Source organism: Sardina pilchardus, chromosome 20 (genome assembly GCF_963854185.1).
Source record: "Sardina pilchardus chromosome 20, fSarPil1.1, whole genome shotgun sequence".
NCBI lineage: Eukaryota > Metazoa > Chordata > Actinopteri > Clupeiformes > Clupeidae > Sardina > Sardina pilchardus.
Window position 1 is genome coordinate 418,245 of NC_085013.1, and position 16,504 is coordinate 434,748.

The following is a 16,504-nucleotide window of genomic DNA, read 5'->3' on the forward strand; positions in this document are numbered from 1 at the left end:
TAGTTTTAAAACACCATTTTATTCACTCCAGATCTACGTAGCTTATTTTCATAGAGTAAACAAACAAACAAACAAACAAACAAATAACATCATCAAAATCCTCTTTTGTGGTGACTGCTTGCCTTGGACATTCAATAAGTGGTTGTGTTTATTGGCTTCACACACAAGTTTATAAATTCCTGAATGCATGCATTTCAGCATAGGTGAAATGACTTTCAGATAGCTTGCAAAGCCCCATGAGTGTAAACAAAAGCAAAAGCCCATTTGTGAAAACATGTGTAAGTCATGCCTCGACATTTCCTGGGAAGGTTTTTTTTCCCTTCTCATCTTCTGAGAGTTGAGCTGAGGCTGTGGTTGGAAGTGAGAACTGTTTGGATAAGAAACAGGGGGCTATAGATTTGGTGCTTGAGCTCTCTCTCCGTTTCTCCCTCCCTGCCTCTCTTTCTCTCACTTTTCTATAGTCTTTCTCCACAGAATGGAGTTCATTCATAACTGGCTACTGAATGAGTTGGCTCACTTTTGAAGGCACAGTGCTTTCTTAGCTGAAAAGGTCCACAAGTCAAGACATTGTCTCATGTTTTGTTCCTCAGACTCCCAATACTTTCAACCTCTTATCAATCAAATTGAATTGATGTCCTAAAAGACCCATCATAAATTAATGACCTATGAAGCTTTCCCTACACGAGGAAAGCAACTTTCTGTGGTTTGACATGTGCTCTTGAGTGTATACAGTAGACAAACAAAACATGTTTTAAAGTACATTTTCAATACCTGACATATAATCCATTACAAATACTGAATAGACATAGACCTCTCACATGAAGTATACATGTATTTTAAATGACTTGCTCTCTATGAGTGAACTTAAAAAGTCTCTTTGCAACATGTACAGTGTACCCTCAGGTGTGGCCTAACAACCTTCACACACACCTGCTTGCAAGACAAAGCATGTTTATATTGATTCACACTTCATATATAAATCCTGCAAATATTTTAGATGCATGCAGGAGGGTGAATAAACACAATGATTTATATTGCAGAGAATCACCATATACTTCATCTGAAGTTCTTCATCTTCATCGGAGTTCCTTTGATAGTACCCTACAATATTGGGCACCCACATTTTACTCATGCTTGAGATTTGTAATCTACCTGACTTGATATGTCATGTTACTAAGCTTAACATAAAATCATATTCAAAAACACATGAGCTCATATTTCACAATACAATCATATATAAACTGTGATATGATATTTAACATCTTTAAATAGGAAACAGCATTCAGTGCAGATGTGCTAATACTCACTGTTAAGGGATTTGCAACAAGAGCAACTTAAACGTTTTGAGGTCCTCTCTGGCCTGAAGCTTGTTGAGCTACATTACTTTCAGCAGCAGTCTGTTTTTTTCATGCCGGCGACACCAAGCCGAGCAGCTTGCCTCTGAGTTTGGCTGTGATTGTGCACTGGAGGGGCTTCAGAGTCAGACCGTAAGAGCAGTCCATGGTCAGGGCTTGTGCAGGGTTGTGTTCAAACGTGCACTGGTGCAGTAAGATGGCCGTAAATAAAAAGACCTCCACCTTGGCGATCTGGTCCCCGATGCACCTCCTCTTTCCCGCTGAGAAGATCATGACGCTGCTGGTCAGGTCCTTATCCAAGTTGCCGTCCGCGTCCAGGAAGCGCGAGGGGTCAAATATGTGGGGGTCCTTCCACTTCTGGGGGTCGTGATTGACGGACCACTGGTTGATGAACACGACGGTGTCCTTGGGGATGTGGAGGCCCTCGAAGGTGACGTCGGCGGTGGTGGAGTGGGGGATGGTGACGGGCACGAAGCTGGTGTAGCGCATGGTCTCGTAGATGAAGGCGTCCAGGCACGCCAGCCTGCTCTTGTCCTCGATGGAGGGCAGCCGGTCGCGGCCGACCACTTTATCGATGTGTTCCTGCAGCTGAGTTTGGTGGTGCGGGTATTTGACCAAAAGCAGCACTATCCAGCTCAAAGCAGTTGATACAGTATCCTGCCCAGCACCTACAAGGTCTGTTACTGTGCCTTCAACATAGTCTTTGGTCAATGTGCTTTCTTTCCCATGCTCTATGATATTGATAATGGCATCACTTATGTCCCTGGTCACCTCAGGGTTGAAGGTGTTCCTGTGCTGGACCACCTTGCTCTTCACATAGGCAAAGAACTCCTCGTTGATGCTTTTGAAGTTCAGGTAGACGCTGCGCACAGGGTTGGGGAATGACTGCAGCCAGGGCATGACGTCCACCAGGCTCCCGGCGCCCACCGTCTCCCCGAACTTCTCCACCCGGCTGAGCAGGGTCCTGAACTCCGGGTCGTCGTGCCCGTAGCGCTTGCCGAAGCAGAGGGCGCAGATGATGTTGGCAGCGGCCACGGTGAACTCGTGTGATGGGTCAAAGTAGCGTCCATCTCTGCTGAGGCGGAGGAGACTCTGGACGAGCTCCATGGCCTCGCCGGCCACGTGCTGCTCGAAAGCCCTCTTGGTCTGGCTGTTGGCCGAGGAGAAGGCGCGCAGCGTGGAGTGGGCCACTCTGCGATGCATCTTCCACTGCTTGCTGTAGCTGGCAAACACCATGCTCTTGCCGCCGGAGATCGTCTGGAAGGAGGCGAAGTTTGGTCTGCCAGCAAACTCAGTGCTGTGCTGGATGAGTGCCTGGCGGATAGCGTAGTCGCCGTTCAGCACCACAATGTCATTACAGCCCAGCCGGATCTGGTAGACGTTGCCGTACTTCTTTGCCAGCTTGGAGAAGGCGATGTGGGGCATCTGGCCAAGCTGCATGGCATTGCCCACCACTGGCCAGGCGAACGGTCCTGGCAGCCTCCTTTTGAGTCTCAGGTTGCGTACCCACAGGCAAGCCTCCAGGCAGAAGAGGAACACAAAGCAGGCAATGAGAGCCGGCTGTACCTGCCCACTCCATTCCCTGATGATGCTGCTGCTACCTTTCACTGCATAATCTGGATCCAGCAGTGCCATGGTGCTGGTGTACTACAGGTCTTGTAAGTGGCTAATGGTCCTCTTCTTTGTGATAAAACAACGCTCACAGAGAAAAACGTTTTTTAGAGATAATAATAAAAAATGCCTTGTTTGTGCTTTGTCTTGGTCTGTTAGAATTTTAAACGGATTTCCATTGCTCAGTTGCCATTACATTACAGGAATATAAATATACACAGAGGCAAACTTAAACACTTTTTAAAGCTCTCTCTCTTACTGTCACTAACGCAGACGCACTTTTCTGTGCCTCGTGTGTTTTGCCACCCTCTGTTATATATGTTAGCTGCGCAGGGGGGCCGGGCTCGGTATTATTCTCATACTCCTCCCATTGTGGTAGACCTTGAGACCTCATTACTCTATCTGGTAGAGCCTCTGCGTCTTCGGCGCGCACCGAAAGCGAGCGGCAGCGCAACACCTGAAGTAATACCGAGAGACCGACAGACTAAGCCCCTGTTCGACCCTCACTGAAGAGATAGACGTGGACAGCTGAAAACATCGGGCTACAAATCGGGCTACTTTGAGAAGTTTTTGTCATTGCGTAAATCAATACATTGTGCGTATTACGCGGAGAATTTGGGTATGTTTAGGAAAGGATAATTCTCAAGGTCTGTTTAACAAGTTTGGTTTATTTACGGTATATGGCCAACGTATTGCCAATTTATTGTGTTAACACGTCTTGTTGTCTATGCGCTTTTCGATTTGTCTACATAATGTTAACAATGTTTAAACATTACTGCGTATTGCGTAATCACTTCACAGCGTCGGTGCCATTCTATTCATTCGTTGTACCCGGCAAATAGTTAAAAACATAATGTTGAAAGTCAAATGACTGAACTGATCATATTTTGCAATGAATGTGTTAAAGACATTCAAGCAGTAGCCAAGTGAAATCTATTGAATACATCTGTATCGCATTGGGAAGTCTTTTTTTTCTACCCACAGAGGAATGCTTCATGCAGAGTAGAAAAGCTCAGTGTTGTCGAAGCGAAGTGTTCAATAGTTGAATACAAGCATATCAACTAAGCTGAACTCTGACAGCAAACGTCCCAGAGAGAATTGATTTATATTAGAATAAGCTCTGTTTGAATGTAAACACCACCAACAACACAGCTATTTTCCTGTCACTTCATATTTTAATACAAACAATACATGAACAGCAACAGAAACTACTTTTAGCAATACTACTAGAAATTGTACATTTAATGTCCCAGTTATTTATCCCTTAGCTTAAAAATATTGTAGGAGTATGTTTTGCTAAATTTGCAATTAAACTTCCACAGCATATACAAATGTAATTTGGTTACCCTTTTGATGAATTGTAATTTGTAACAAATAATCCTTCAACTCAGAATCAGAATCAGAATCACCCTTACCATTATACTGTAACATTCTTTACAACTTTTTAATATTCACATTTTTTACTTTCATATTCACCTCTATTCATCTAAATGAAGCAACACAAAAGTTGCAAATTCCCAATATTAATAACATGTTCTGAGTGAGATCTAAAAATCACAGAGAAGGCCATCTCCATTTGCAGAATTGAGTGTTTTTTGGAATGTGCAAAAAATGCCTTGCCTGAGTGCCTGAGTATTTTTGTTTACACATTGACTGTGATTGTGAAGCAATGGCTCTGGGCTCATTGTACTGTGTTGAATGGAATGGTTAACATTTGAACCTCTTTCCTGCTTTGAGAAAAAGTCACACACACAGACACACACTCAAGCACACGGAGCATACAGCAAACATTGCGTGAGAAATCCATTAAAAATGCATGTGTGCATTCTCACTGAGTTTGTCTCTCTCTATCATTCTCTCTCTCTCTCACTCACACACAAACACACACACACACACACACACACACACACACACACAGAAACAAACACAACAAGGGCATGAGAAGGAGTGTGATATCGCATGTGAAAGTGTGCCATCTTCCCAGGGAAAGGGCTGCTTTACATAATTTCACAGGTCAGCCCAGGTCCCCCCCTCCTCTAGCTGGCTGTCCTCCCTGCATCTTACAGGCCTGCGGGGCCAGCCAGCTCTCCAGAGATGGCCGTTCTGATCCTCCCAGCGCTGGGCTGATAGTGGACCAGGCGGGGGTTGAGCAAGCACAAGGAGCTGTTGCATGTTTAGTCTGTGGCTCGTCACAGTTCCAGGCCCTTACGACTACACAATTATCCTGGAATGCTTCCTCAAACAACCATGTTGGACTCACGCTGCCCCACACTGCCCTAAACAGCCACTGTCTGTCAGATCTTCTGAGCGTCCAAGCCTCTTGTGTGGGGAGGACACCACGTCGCAAACATCTCTTGTACATCCCTCCTGTTTGTCACTGCATACCACTGGGGCCAAGGATGGGCCAACAGTCTTGGCACAAACGCAATAGAGTCAGGTTTACTGCTGGAGGAAACAGTCACTCTATTGATTCGATTAACCTTTTTGGTCCGAAGATTAATTCTGCTTCCTCGGGCGGTCGCCTGTCCAGGTCGGTGCCAGAAAATAACTTTGTGCTTCTTGTGTACCCTTCCCTCCTCTGCAGCAGGAGAGTTTATTTTTGCAGTGGGGTAATGAACCTAATTGAAACACTCCAAAACATTTCCCAAGTACACCGGTGAGCTCCGAGCACAGAGATTGCCCTAAGAACCTTACACAGAGAAAAAGTGTAGCCATGTCTCGCTGTGTGTCACCGTGTGCACACGTATGTGTGTGTGTGTGTGTGTGTGTGTGTGTGTGTGTGTGTGTGTGTGTGTGTGTGTGTGTGTGTGTGTGTGTGTGTGTGTGTGTGTGAATGTGTGTGTGTGTGTGTTCCCTATTTCAGTGTGTCAGTTGCTGGGGGTCTCCACAGTTCAACATTTATTCCTGTGGGAAAAAAGAATCCTTTTGATCACAGAGCACATCAAAAGATCAAGTCAGAAATCCTCCTCAGAGAGCGTCTGATCAGTGGTCTTGGCTTTAAGTACTCACTTTTGAGTTTATCTCATGACCCAGCTGTACAGTGCACACTAGGCTACTGTATACTATCTCACCACCTGGAAGGTCTATCTGCTGCTGACCACAAGAGAAGCTTTAAAGACCTCCCTGCTAAGGAACAGACCTTTCTCATCTTAAAAAGGACATTGAGTACTAACCAGAATGTGTGTGTGTGTGCGTGAAGGGGGGGTGGGGGGTGGGCGGTAAGTACCCCTGGGGATGTCTTGAGTTCCAAAATCACTAGAGTCGTGCTTGTGGAGAGCGAAAAGAAAAGAATGTTTATTTTCGTAGCTTTTAGTGCCTGAAACGGAATACAGGTGAAGCGCACGGCGGCAGCGTAACTGAGCATGTGTCAAAAGAGATGTTAGCCATGCACCTCCCCTGTGTATTGTTTCTGGGGGTGTTTAATTGGTTTCTGGTCCTAATTGATTCTCAAAAATAGGAAGTTCACACAGTTCATGCTGGGGGTTGGCATGGAGATTTGGGGACAGAGGTGGTTGTATACATTCAGTATTTCATGGTATTTGAAAATCCCATTCGTTGCCATATAGTATAAACCAAAATGCTTTCCAGTTCAGATAAATAAATTGACAATAACATATAAATGAATATAGGAATTACAATTAAAAAGACAAATAAAGAAAATGAAGAGCTCTTTTCCAAAACGCTTATATTTCAGGTAATATCAACAAAAGTTTTGATTGGGTAAAGATAAATCATCTAACAATAACCCAGTACACTGAATTTTTTTTGAATTTTTTCCACTGAAATTACTTGGAAAACAACATTTAAAAAAATAATTTATGAACATTCATGGAAATGGTGGATATAGGGTTTTGGAAAAGAACTCTTCAAATATAAAATATTATATAAAGTATGTTTTGACAAAACATAGCAAAATAATTAAAGTAAAGATGATAAAACATGTAAAAAATAACATAAAATACAAAATAATAAGATAATATAATACTGATAACCTATTCAACAAATCAGAATGTACACATAAATTCATTCATATACTATACCATTTATACTGTAGGCATGATATCATAAAAAAGTTTTACATTTCTACATTGTTTTGAGAACAAAGGACTAACCATTATTGTTTAACCTCGTCAATTTAGTGTCATCACAAGATGCGTGTTTTTACAAGCATTTGCATATTTAGGAACAACTGATTGAAGTTTGTGACCAGCCTTGACAAACCCACTTTTGCAAGCAAATAGGAGATGCACTGGTTTAGAGATGTCTTAAGAGTTGAATTTACTTTGTGACCTTTGTATTTGGTCCTTAAAAAGCAATACAATTATTATTTAGTGTGTAAAACATATGATTTATATTATATATATATGATATGTTTTATACAAATACATGGCATTTTTCTCAAAATTATTTAGAATTTTATGTGACAAGTTCTTGATTTCCTGCCTCCCAGCAAGAGGGAAACTTCATGTTCTCACTGTGGCCTTTGTACTGACATGGGGAATAATTTGCGAGACAACTGTTCTGTGTACAAAAATAAGGGCTCTGTGGAACCATGCAAAAAAATGCATTGGGCTTCTTCTGTAAAGCTGGGTTTAGAGAAGTCGGCATCTCAAAGCAAAGCATATCCTTAGTGGGCTTATTTCTTACCACTCGCCTGGTGGCTGTTTTTTCCCTATAGGGAAATCCTTCACAATATGTAACCCTACTCGACAACCCCACTCTCCATACACACGCATACACACACACGCACGCACACAAGCGCGCGCGCGCGCGCACACACACACACACACACACACATACACACACACACTGCCCATCTCGGTCTAATTAGAGCCAGCTTTTGTGGTAAGGGGCTGGAGAGAGTTTTGTCTGTGTGTGTGTGTGTGTGTTAGGGGGTGGAACTTACAAGTGTGTGTGTGTGTGCATATGTGTGCATTTTGCGTGTGGCTGCCGTGTTTGCCTGTGATTATCCCCTATAACCTGGCTGTGAAAGGTTGGCCCTGACCCCACAGTGACTCTGCTGGAGGGTGGTGGTGGTGGTGGTGTGTGTGTGTGTGTGTGTGTGTGTGTGTGTGTGTGTGTGTGTGTGTGTGTGTGTGTGTGTGTGTGTGTATGTGTGTGTGTGTGTGTGTGTGTGTGTGTGTATGTGTGTGTGTGTGTGTGTGTGTGTGTGTGTGTGTGTATGTGTGTGTGTGTGTGTGTGTGTGTGTGTGTGGGATGGGGGTGCATTTAGTTTGGGAGGCACAGAGACAGGTCTCACGGTGGACAGAGCCCACTGGGCTCGAGAGCTAATCACTGTTTACTAGACTCATTTCCACTCCTCAGTGAGCTACTGTCACGCACGGCCCAGAGAGAGAGAGAGAGAGAGAGAGAGAGAAGGGGGGGGGGGGGGGGGGGGTGGAAAGGATTGAGGAGGAAGGGGGAGAGGAGGGCAGAAGTGAGGGTCCATCAGGCAGTAGAGGAAGAACTGGTGAAGGAGACCTGAGAGAGGAGAAGAGCAGTAGAGGAGGACGAGGAGGGCACCGTGGGGATGTGTGTGGAAGTTACTGTAGTCGCTGCAGCTGACACTGTAAATCTGTCGGGACAGCAGAATTAGTTTAGGGAGAGAGTTTGGTCAACCCAACTCACACTGACACATCTATCAATAGCACTACAACTGCCTCTAGACAGACCGGCGTATTACAGTAAAATGCAATCACAGGAGTCAAAAATGACAGTTACTCTCAATGAAACTTATCTGATGATCTTAATCCAAAAATAATGTCAGTGGTCAGAACCAACAGGCTGTTATATATAGAGAAGAAAGACTTGGGCTCATTTTTAATTTACCCATGCTCCACAACTAGAAAAAAAGAGAAGAAAAACGGCGTCCATCTTTAACCAATAAAGGGAGAATCGAGTTATTCTCAAGCTGTGCCTGATATGAAAACAACCCAACTCAAGGTGCCTGCGGGCATGCCAACAGCAGGCACATCATGAACTGACCCGTACCAGTCACTTGTTTACATTTTTTGCCAAAAGAGCCCATGGCCAAGGGGCGCTCGCCTGTCTGACCTCTGAGTGACTCCCGAAGCAGCACCGGAGCGCATGGACCTCTCCTGAGCGTAAGTCCCCTGAATTAGCCAATGAGGTGGCGGAGGCTGTTGCGTCTTTCCTCCCATGTCTATGGTCCAGTGTGACCTGACACCACCACCTGACATTTAAGGGAGCGTGGCTTTTACAACTTGATATGTCCATCCATGCCCCACCACATCGCGACCTTATGTGACCCGGGCACACTGTGTTCCTCAAGGTGTAGAAGCTGAAGTGGTTGATGAAAAGCACAGCGATTCATGGATGCAAGTCCAGTCAATAACAGCTACCATTTGTGTGCTGTACACAAACACCAATTTCAAGAACACTAAATATGGCTACTCTGAATGGATTTCCTTCTTTGTCAGAGCCTATGGCATGTTATTATTTCCATTTGGCAAGGAGATGTGTTTATTTTTCCTCGCCATGCGTCTCTATGCTGTATTGTTATTTTTATGCTGCTGCAGTAGCCTGTCTGCCCCTTGATTAGGGCCATGCATAGTGCGCGGTTGCCAAATTACCTGTAGTTACTCCACCGCAAATGAACTGCAGATCCAATTTTACTATACAACCAATCACCATCTCCACCCCTTCACCCACCACACCACACCACCACCATTGCTAGACATGTGTTTGTACAAGCAAGTGAAAGCTGAAGCAAAAGTTCAAACTTTTCTGCATAGCCTACACAGAAATGGCTGAGCCAGTAAAGTGATAGATAACATTATGTTCATGTAATATTCACGAAGGGGCCATAACGTTTTAGTTATAACTTTATACTTTTAGCTTATGCCTATTTGTGAAGCGAGAGTTAAATTGACTTAAGATAGGCTAATGAATGGCAAATTATCGTCATTGAAATTATCTTTCATTTTTTGTTATAGGCTAAATATTGTTTGGTATGTCTTCAAACATGCCAATAATGCGCAATCTTCATCCATATGACCGAATGCGTGACATTCCTCACTCAGACGCCAATACGCGGAGCCATATATTTTGCATAATTATTTGTTTCTTTTCCTGTCGGAATTTGCGTGCTACGGAGCCGGCTCAGGGTGAGCTTGCGTGCCATGCAGACCTAGCGTGCGCAGATCTTGGTCACTGGGCCCCGGCCTCTCTGGGGAGCAGGGGGTGGAGATTCTGCTAAGAGATTAAAATGAGACAGGGAGAGGGAGGGAGGGAGGAAGAAAAAAGTACTCGCAGAAATGGCTTCCAGATGACCCCGATTTTCATTTTTAGTTAGCTCATCCGTAGCTGGCTGACGGGCCGGCCAGGACACACTTAATTAGGCTTTCCTCACTCCCCGAGCCTCATCTACGTAATGATGTCCTGAATAGTGTGATCGCCCGCTGTGATCTCTGCCAAGACCTGCTCACAGTAACAGCCCGGTGTTTTTTCCAGTTCCATGCATGCAGGAGAAACGCTATTCATCAGGCATTAGCGGAAACACTAGTGATCATAGCGTTGACAGTCAAAAGCATAGAAACGACTAATTATAAATAGATTAGATACATTATAAATAGAAACATGAAAAGGTTTTACTATTATGTGCATGCATATTATGATGCAAATAATTTATGAAGATGTGAAGAAGTCACTGGTCATATAAAGAGATTTCATCTGTGTGGTTTGAAAGCTACCTACTGTAGCAATGTTTTCCATACTTCCTCTCGAAATATCATGATATGCATATTTGTCAACAATATGAATGATTTTCACATTTTAGCAAACTTATACTTCAGTATGATTCATCTGTAGTTTGGATGGAATTTAGTCAGGAGGTGGTAGACTTGTGTGACCCATGTGTTGAATTTGCTTCTTACAATGCTGACGAGCAGACTGATATATCAGCAAATCTGAGGTGCTAGACTGCTGTTGGTGGAGGTGACAGTTCTTCTCAGTTTGCGTTTATGGGTGATTGCGCTAGACACACGTGATGTTTTCACCACTGTAGGCCTATGTTATGATTGTCAATAGGAATGCTTATTTTTTTCCATTTCACAAACTTTTTATGGGAACCAACTTTCAGCATGGTATCACTATGAACAGAATGCAGTTCTTATCATGTATGTGCTATTTGGCCATTGAGTCCATGACTGGAGTTGTTATATCCTAGAGTTCATCACCTCGGGATGCTACTGTTGTCTAATCCCATACAGCAGCAGGTGCGGTGGCTGGTGGGGACGAGGTCCTCCTCCTCCCCTCCCTCTTGCTGACACCTGGGGCGTTACGTGCAGCCTGGGCTCGGCGAGCGGGCTGCTCCTCTCATTGGGTAATTGGGCGGATAATGTTCCGTGATTCCCTCTCTTTTGCACCTCCATATGTTCCGCTTGAGCGCCTTTTAGAATCCTGAAAACGAAGCCGGGTCTGCTAGCGGTCATCAGCACACACACACAGCCTGACACACACACACACACACACACACACGCACACACTCCCACCACCAGACCGGGGTGTTGTTGATGAAGCCTTTGGTTGTCCCCGGCTGGTTGTAACCTCAGGGGTCTCGGGATTCATTCACAAAAGGACATTTGTGGGACGATTACTCATCAGAACTGGCATGCGTGTATGCGTGTGTGTGTTTGTGTGTGTGTGTGTGTGTGTGTGTGTATGTGTGTGTGTGTGTGTGTGTGTGTGTGTGTGTGTGTGTGTGTGTGTGTGTGTATGTGTGTGTGTTTGTGTGTTTATGTTTATGTTTACACGCAGGAGAAATAGAGTGTGAGAGAGAGGCCTGGGCTCTGTGGCATGGACCCTAAAACCCAGAGACCCCCACTCTATCCTCGGACATGCCAAGCATTTATGTCTCTCATAAATCACAATGCTAATTGGGTGCATTGTTAGCATCTCTCTCTCTCTCTCTCTCTCTCTCTCTCTCTCTCTCTCTCTCTTTCTTCCACTGTCTCTCTTTCCCTCTACCTCTCCCCCTCTGGTTCTGTCTGTCTATCTCTCTCTTTCTCTCTTCTCTTACTCATTCTGTTCTCCTTTGCTCGGCGTCGTAAAGAAGACGTTTTTAAGAGCGTGCCTGTTTACCCCAGCGGTGGGTGGCCCCAGAGTCATCCTCGCCTCATCACACGAAGAACACCACAGCCATTTCCATGTGCTACAGGCCAAACAAAGATGGCCCATTACATCTGCAAGGGGAGAATGAGAGTTAATGTGAAATGTATTGCTATGTAGGCTATGTGTGACATCAGATGTATTGTTTTATATAATCACTGATTTGGCGGTATGAGTGATTGATGTGACATGCCATAGCATTTTGAATTTGAGAGAGAGAGAGAGAGAGAGAGAGAGAGAGAGAGAGAGAGAGAGAGAAAGAGAGAGATGGCTGGGTCCAAACAGTAGTTGGTTAATCCCCCCCTACCCGTGTTCTGACAGAAAGCAAAACCCCCATCGCAACTCCCCTTACTGGAGAACTCCCACCAGGATGGGAGCCTGAGGGGTCAGGTTCCTGCTCTCACCCCAGCCCACCCCATTGGAACACGTTGGACATGCCTGTTTCATTCATCTGTGTGTGGGTGTGTTTCCCTCTCTCACTGAGTGACAGTGTATATATGTGTGTGTGTGTGTGAGAGAGGATCGTAGGGATGAGAGTGACAGTCTGGGAACATGTTATGCTGTGAGCATGGTTACAGTTGGAGGGCAGGGGGGTGGGGTCCTATGGGTTGTGGTGGTGGATGAGTACGGAGCAGCAGCACTTTCCCATGTGTGTAGAATAAAGAAGCGGCTGCTCCCAACTGCTAGTGAGAGAGAGAGAGTGTCCGGCACGCATGCACATGGGCAGCAGGGCCGGCACAGTGGGCTCTGCACCTGTGGAGCAGCGTTGCCTGACGAGATCCTTGACCTATTCAGCCGCGCAGCAGATGGGCCAACAGGCCTGACGTATGCACGCATTTCTGGCTCCAGTCTTTTGGCAGAGACTCTGAGCTAATCATACTCAATGTATCACGAGCGTCCATGCAGGCCCTTGTGGTCTGACACCGTCCATTAAATACACTCTGTGCAAACGGTGACAGGAATATCGGGGCTGAACGACGGGAATGAACCACGTGCTGATCAGAGATCAGAATAAGTGCTGCTGCACAGGGTGTTAAGTCTGCAGTTCTCAGTGCAACTAAGTCCCCTCTGTTCCATGGACTGATGCCAGTGAGATGTGCAGTTCTGTTCCTTGTGCCTCTCTCTGACCCACAGCTGTGGAGCACACCCATCTACATGCACAGCATCACATTGGACTCTGATGATTCGCAGATCACATACTTCCGTCCTTTGGCTGCACAGGGCGTCTGGTTTCGAGGAGTTTGTGTGTGTGTGTGTGTGTGTGTGTGTGTGTGTGTGTCTCTCTCTCTCTCTCTCTCTCTCTCTCTCTCTCTCTGTGTGTGTGTGTGTGTGTGTGTGTGAGAGAGAGAGAGAGAGAGAGAGAGAGAGAGAGGAGAGAGAGAGAGAGAGAGAGAGAGAGAAAATGCTGTGAGCCAGTCCTCAGCCCAGAAGGACCTCTTTCCCTCGAAGACTTGCGTTGTTGCATTATTGGCCTTATGCAACTTCCAGGCGGGGGTGCTGACAGATTGTGAAGATAAAAAAGGGAGAAGACCAAATGAGGAAGACTAACGCAGAGACTTCCATTGTTCTGCAATTAGGAAACCCCGAGGAACTCTTTTTAATGAACCATTTCCACAAGCTGGACCCAGTTTCCTGTGTTGCCTAACATGTAATAAAAGAACCATCCCAGCATTGTCATTAAGACTGTCTTCCTCTCTTTCCTCTTCTCTTTGTCTCTCTACACAAACTCACACCCTAACCCTATTACCGTACTACACTCCACACACTAACAGCAGCACGCTGGTGAAGTGAGGACCTCACATTAGGATATGAAAGAGAGAGAGAGAGAGAAAGAGAGAGAGAGAGAGGACTAACACAAGAGAATCCAGAGAGACAGAGACTATGAAACGTGATAGCATTGACTCTGAACTCTAACTAGCCCCAGTGAGACATATGCCTAGCAGAGCTCAAACAGTGTCTGACTTCCTATTTACTACTCCAGAAACATTTGTATTTGTTAGAGATAGATAGATAGATAGATAGATAGATAGATTCTGGAGTCTCTGGAGTGTGAGGCACCCTGTAATGAGTCTCCATGTCCTGACCTTATTCCTGTCCACCTCGCTGGTCAGTGTCATGTGTTGCGTCATCTCTGTTCTCCGTGGGAGCAGGTTGATCTCCTGAGGCCACACAGACGGGTGGCCGCTGAGTTGTGTTTTGGTTGTGTTTTCTAGGTAACGCACTCTAGGTGACGTCCAGCCCTGTCCAGCTCGTGGCTCAGACCTGCGGGGGGATAAACTGCTCCCAGATCTCTTTACACTCGCTGATTGTCTCTCGAGTGCAGATGCCAGCAGCGAGCTTTTTCACTTTGTTGGTGGAGAGTGGGAAAGGGGGTGGGGGGGCAGCCCATCAGATCCCATTATTACCTGCTGTTCACTGTGAAAGGATCAAGAGGATCCAAGTGCATCATACACACACACACACACACACACACACACACACACACACACACACACACACACACACACACACACACACTTACTTTCTCTCTCATTCACATCTGGGTCTGCTTTCCAGGAAAAAAAAATAGGGACAGAGGGAATGAGAAAAAGCACAAAGTGTAGAGAGAGAGAGAGAGAGAGAGAGAGAGAGAGCAAGAGAGAGAGAGCAAGAGAGCACTTCTCGTTTTATTTGCAGACAGCCAGAGAGGCCAGGAGGGAGGCGGGTGAGTGTAAGGAGTCCTGCGGGACAGGTTGCGGGTCAGGAACTCAATCTGCGTGCTAAAGGCCATTTCTGCGCTGCGCTCATCCCGCACCCAGGTAGGCCGTTTCACACACATCCCACAGAGCTACAGTGCACAATGATGCTCCGCAACCTCCAGCGCCACTCCTGCGTGCGTGGATTTCATTCCCAGGAATGCTGAGTCGGACCCAGCCAGTGCTATAGCGGAGCGGCCCCGAGGTCTGAGGGAGCTGCTACAGCGATTGGCCACAGCTCGGAGCAATCCCAGAAGGCCGTTGCGGTGGAGGAGGTTAATGTGGGAAGCAGGCAATCCGAGGGAGAAAAATTCACTGTGGACTTAAGCTGCCATAACAGTTCAGCTGCACATGTGTGTGGAGATAAACAGCCACACACCGGATTCAATATATCCATGCAGACGCACTCTTTCTCTCACACCCACATGCATGCACACACACACACACACACACACACACACACACACACACACACATGCACAAACACTCTCTGACAGACAGACAGACACGCACACACACACACACACACACTACAAAACACTCTTTTCATTCTAGAAAATCCACTCTAGGCTTCATGTATCATCCAACTTCCACAGTACTGAGTGATATCTCAAACAGAGTTGTTGTGCAGTATATGTATGTATTAGGCCAAAATGCCTAATTGTAATTCTAGCCTGCTTTTCACTGGTTGCAATATACTTGTTTTGGTAGCATCTCTTCCCCACTCTCTTCTCAGAGCACACTCAGAGGCCTGTTGAGGGGCCACAGTGGTGTAGAACTTTATAAGGCATTGGTGTGATGGAGGCTGGCTGATGGAGGGGCTGGTGCTGCTCTGGTGGCTGATGTCATGTAAACATCGAAGTTGATGTCGTGACAGCAGACAGACAGCAGTTTAATGCTATTTACTGCAAGTGCTGATGGCCGCCAGGAGCCAAGGGCTTCAGCCACGCAGTATCTGAGATCAAGCCCAAAGTGTTTACTCAGTGCAAAGCTTCAGAACTTAAATCTGAAGCTCAAATGTCAGCATTGGACAGTGAACAGTGTTGTGCAGCGTTGGACAGTGGACTCTCTGGAGAGTGTTGACAGGGAAACGCTAATTGTTTGTTGACTTTTGTTTATTGGAAAGTGAGAGACGAGGGAACAAAGCACAACACATTTCCTCCCTGCTCTCATGCTGGAGCACACACAAAGTGATGCGCAGGGAGACTGCTTGTGTAGGCTATTGCGTCTTTCATGCTGGAGAGTTGGTTTTGAATTTCAGAGCAGACCGACTGACCGATGGATATTCAGGGAAGAATCTAGTCACTCTCTCCTTGTCTGGTGATTCATGTCAATCTCTCAGCCTTTTCCACTGGGAGGAGATAAATATCTTGTGAAGAGTGCTCAGTGCTGCCTTCTTGAGCTGTTAATGCAGCACACAGACACGTCTTGAAGGCTACATGGAGTTCTATGGGCTTTGAGTTGTCTACAGAGCCACACAACATTCTTCCATTGACTTGCTCTATATTTGATACAGCAGCCACCGCTAATGAACAGCCTAAGGGCATGAGCCATCAAGAAGGCTCCAGGGTCAACTGCTCATCAGGGTCAATAGTTTAGTTTAGTTTTGTTTTTAGTTTATTTGACAGGGACCATGTACAGAACAATTCCTGTACCAGAGTTAGCTATACAGCT

General features: G+C 45.8%; 1 protein-coding gene across 1 annotated transcript; it reads right to left on the reverse strand.

The window, feature by feature from the left end:
* LOC134067697 (cytochrome P450 1B1-like) lies at positions 1–3,244 on the reverse strand. The gene has a single exon (XM_062523102.1). It carries the CDS (start codon positions 2,988–2,990, stop codon positions 1,407–1,409), a length of 1,584 nt encoding a protein of 527 aa, XP_062379086.1. The 5' UTR covers positions 2,991–3,244; the 3' UTR covers positions 1–1,406.
* Between the last annotated feature and the right edge of the window lie 13,260 nt (positions 3,245–16,504).

Coding starts and splice junctions, on each gene's coding strand:
- LOC134067697 (XM_062523102.1), bottom strand. CDS start 2,990: ATGGCACTGCTGGATCCAGATTATGCAGTGAAAGGTAGCAGCAGCATC.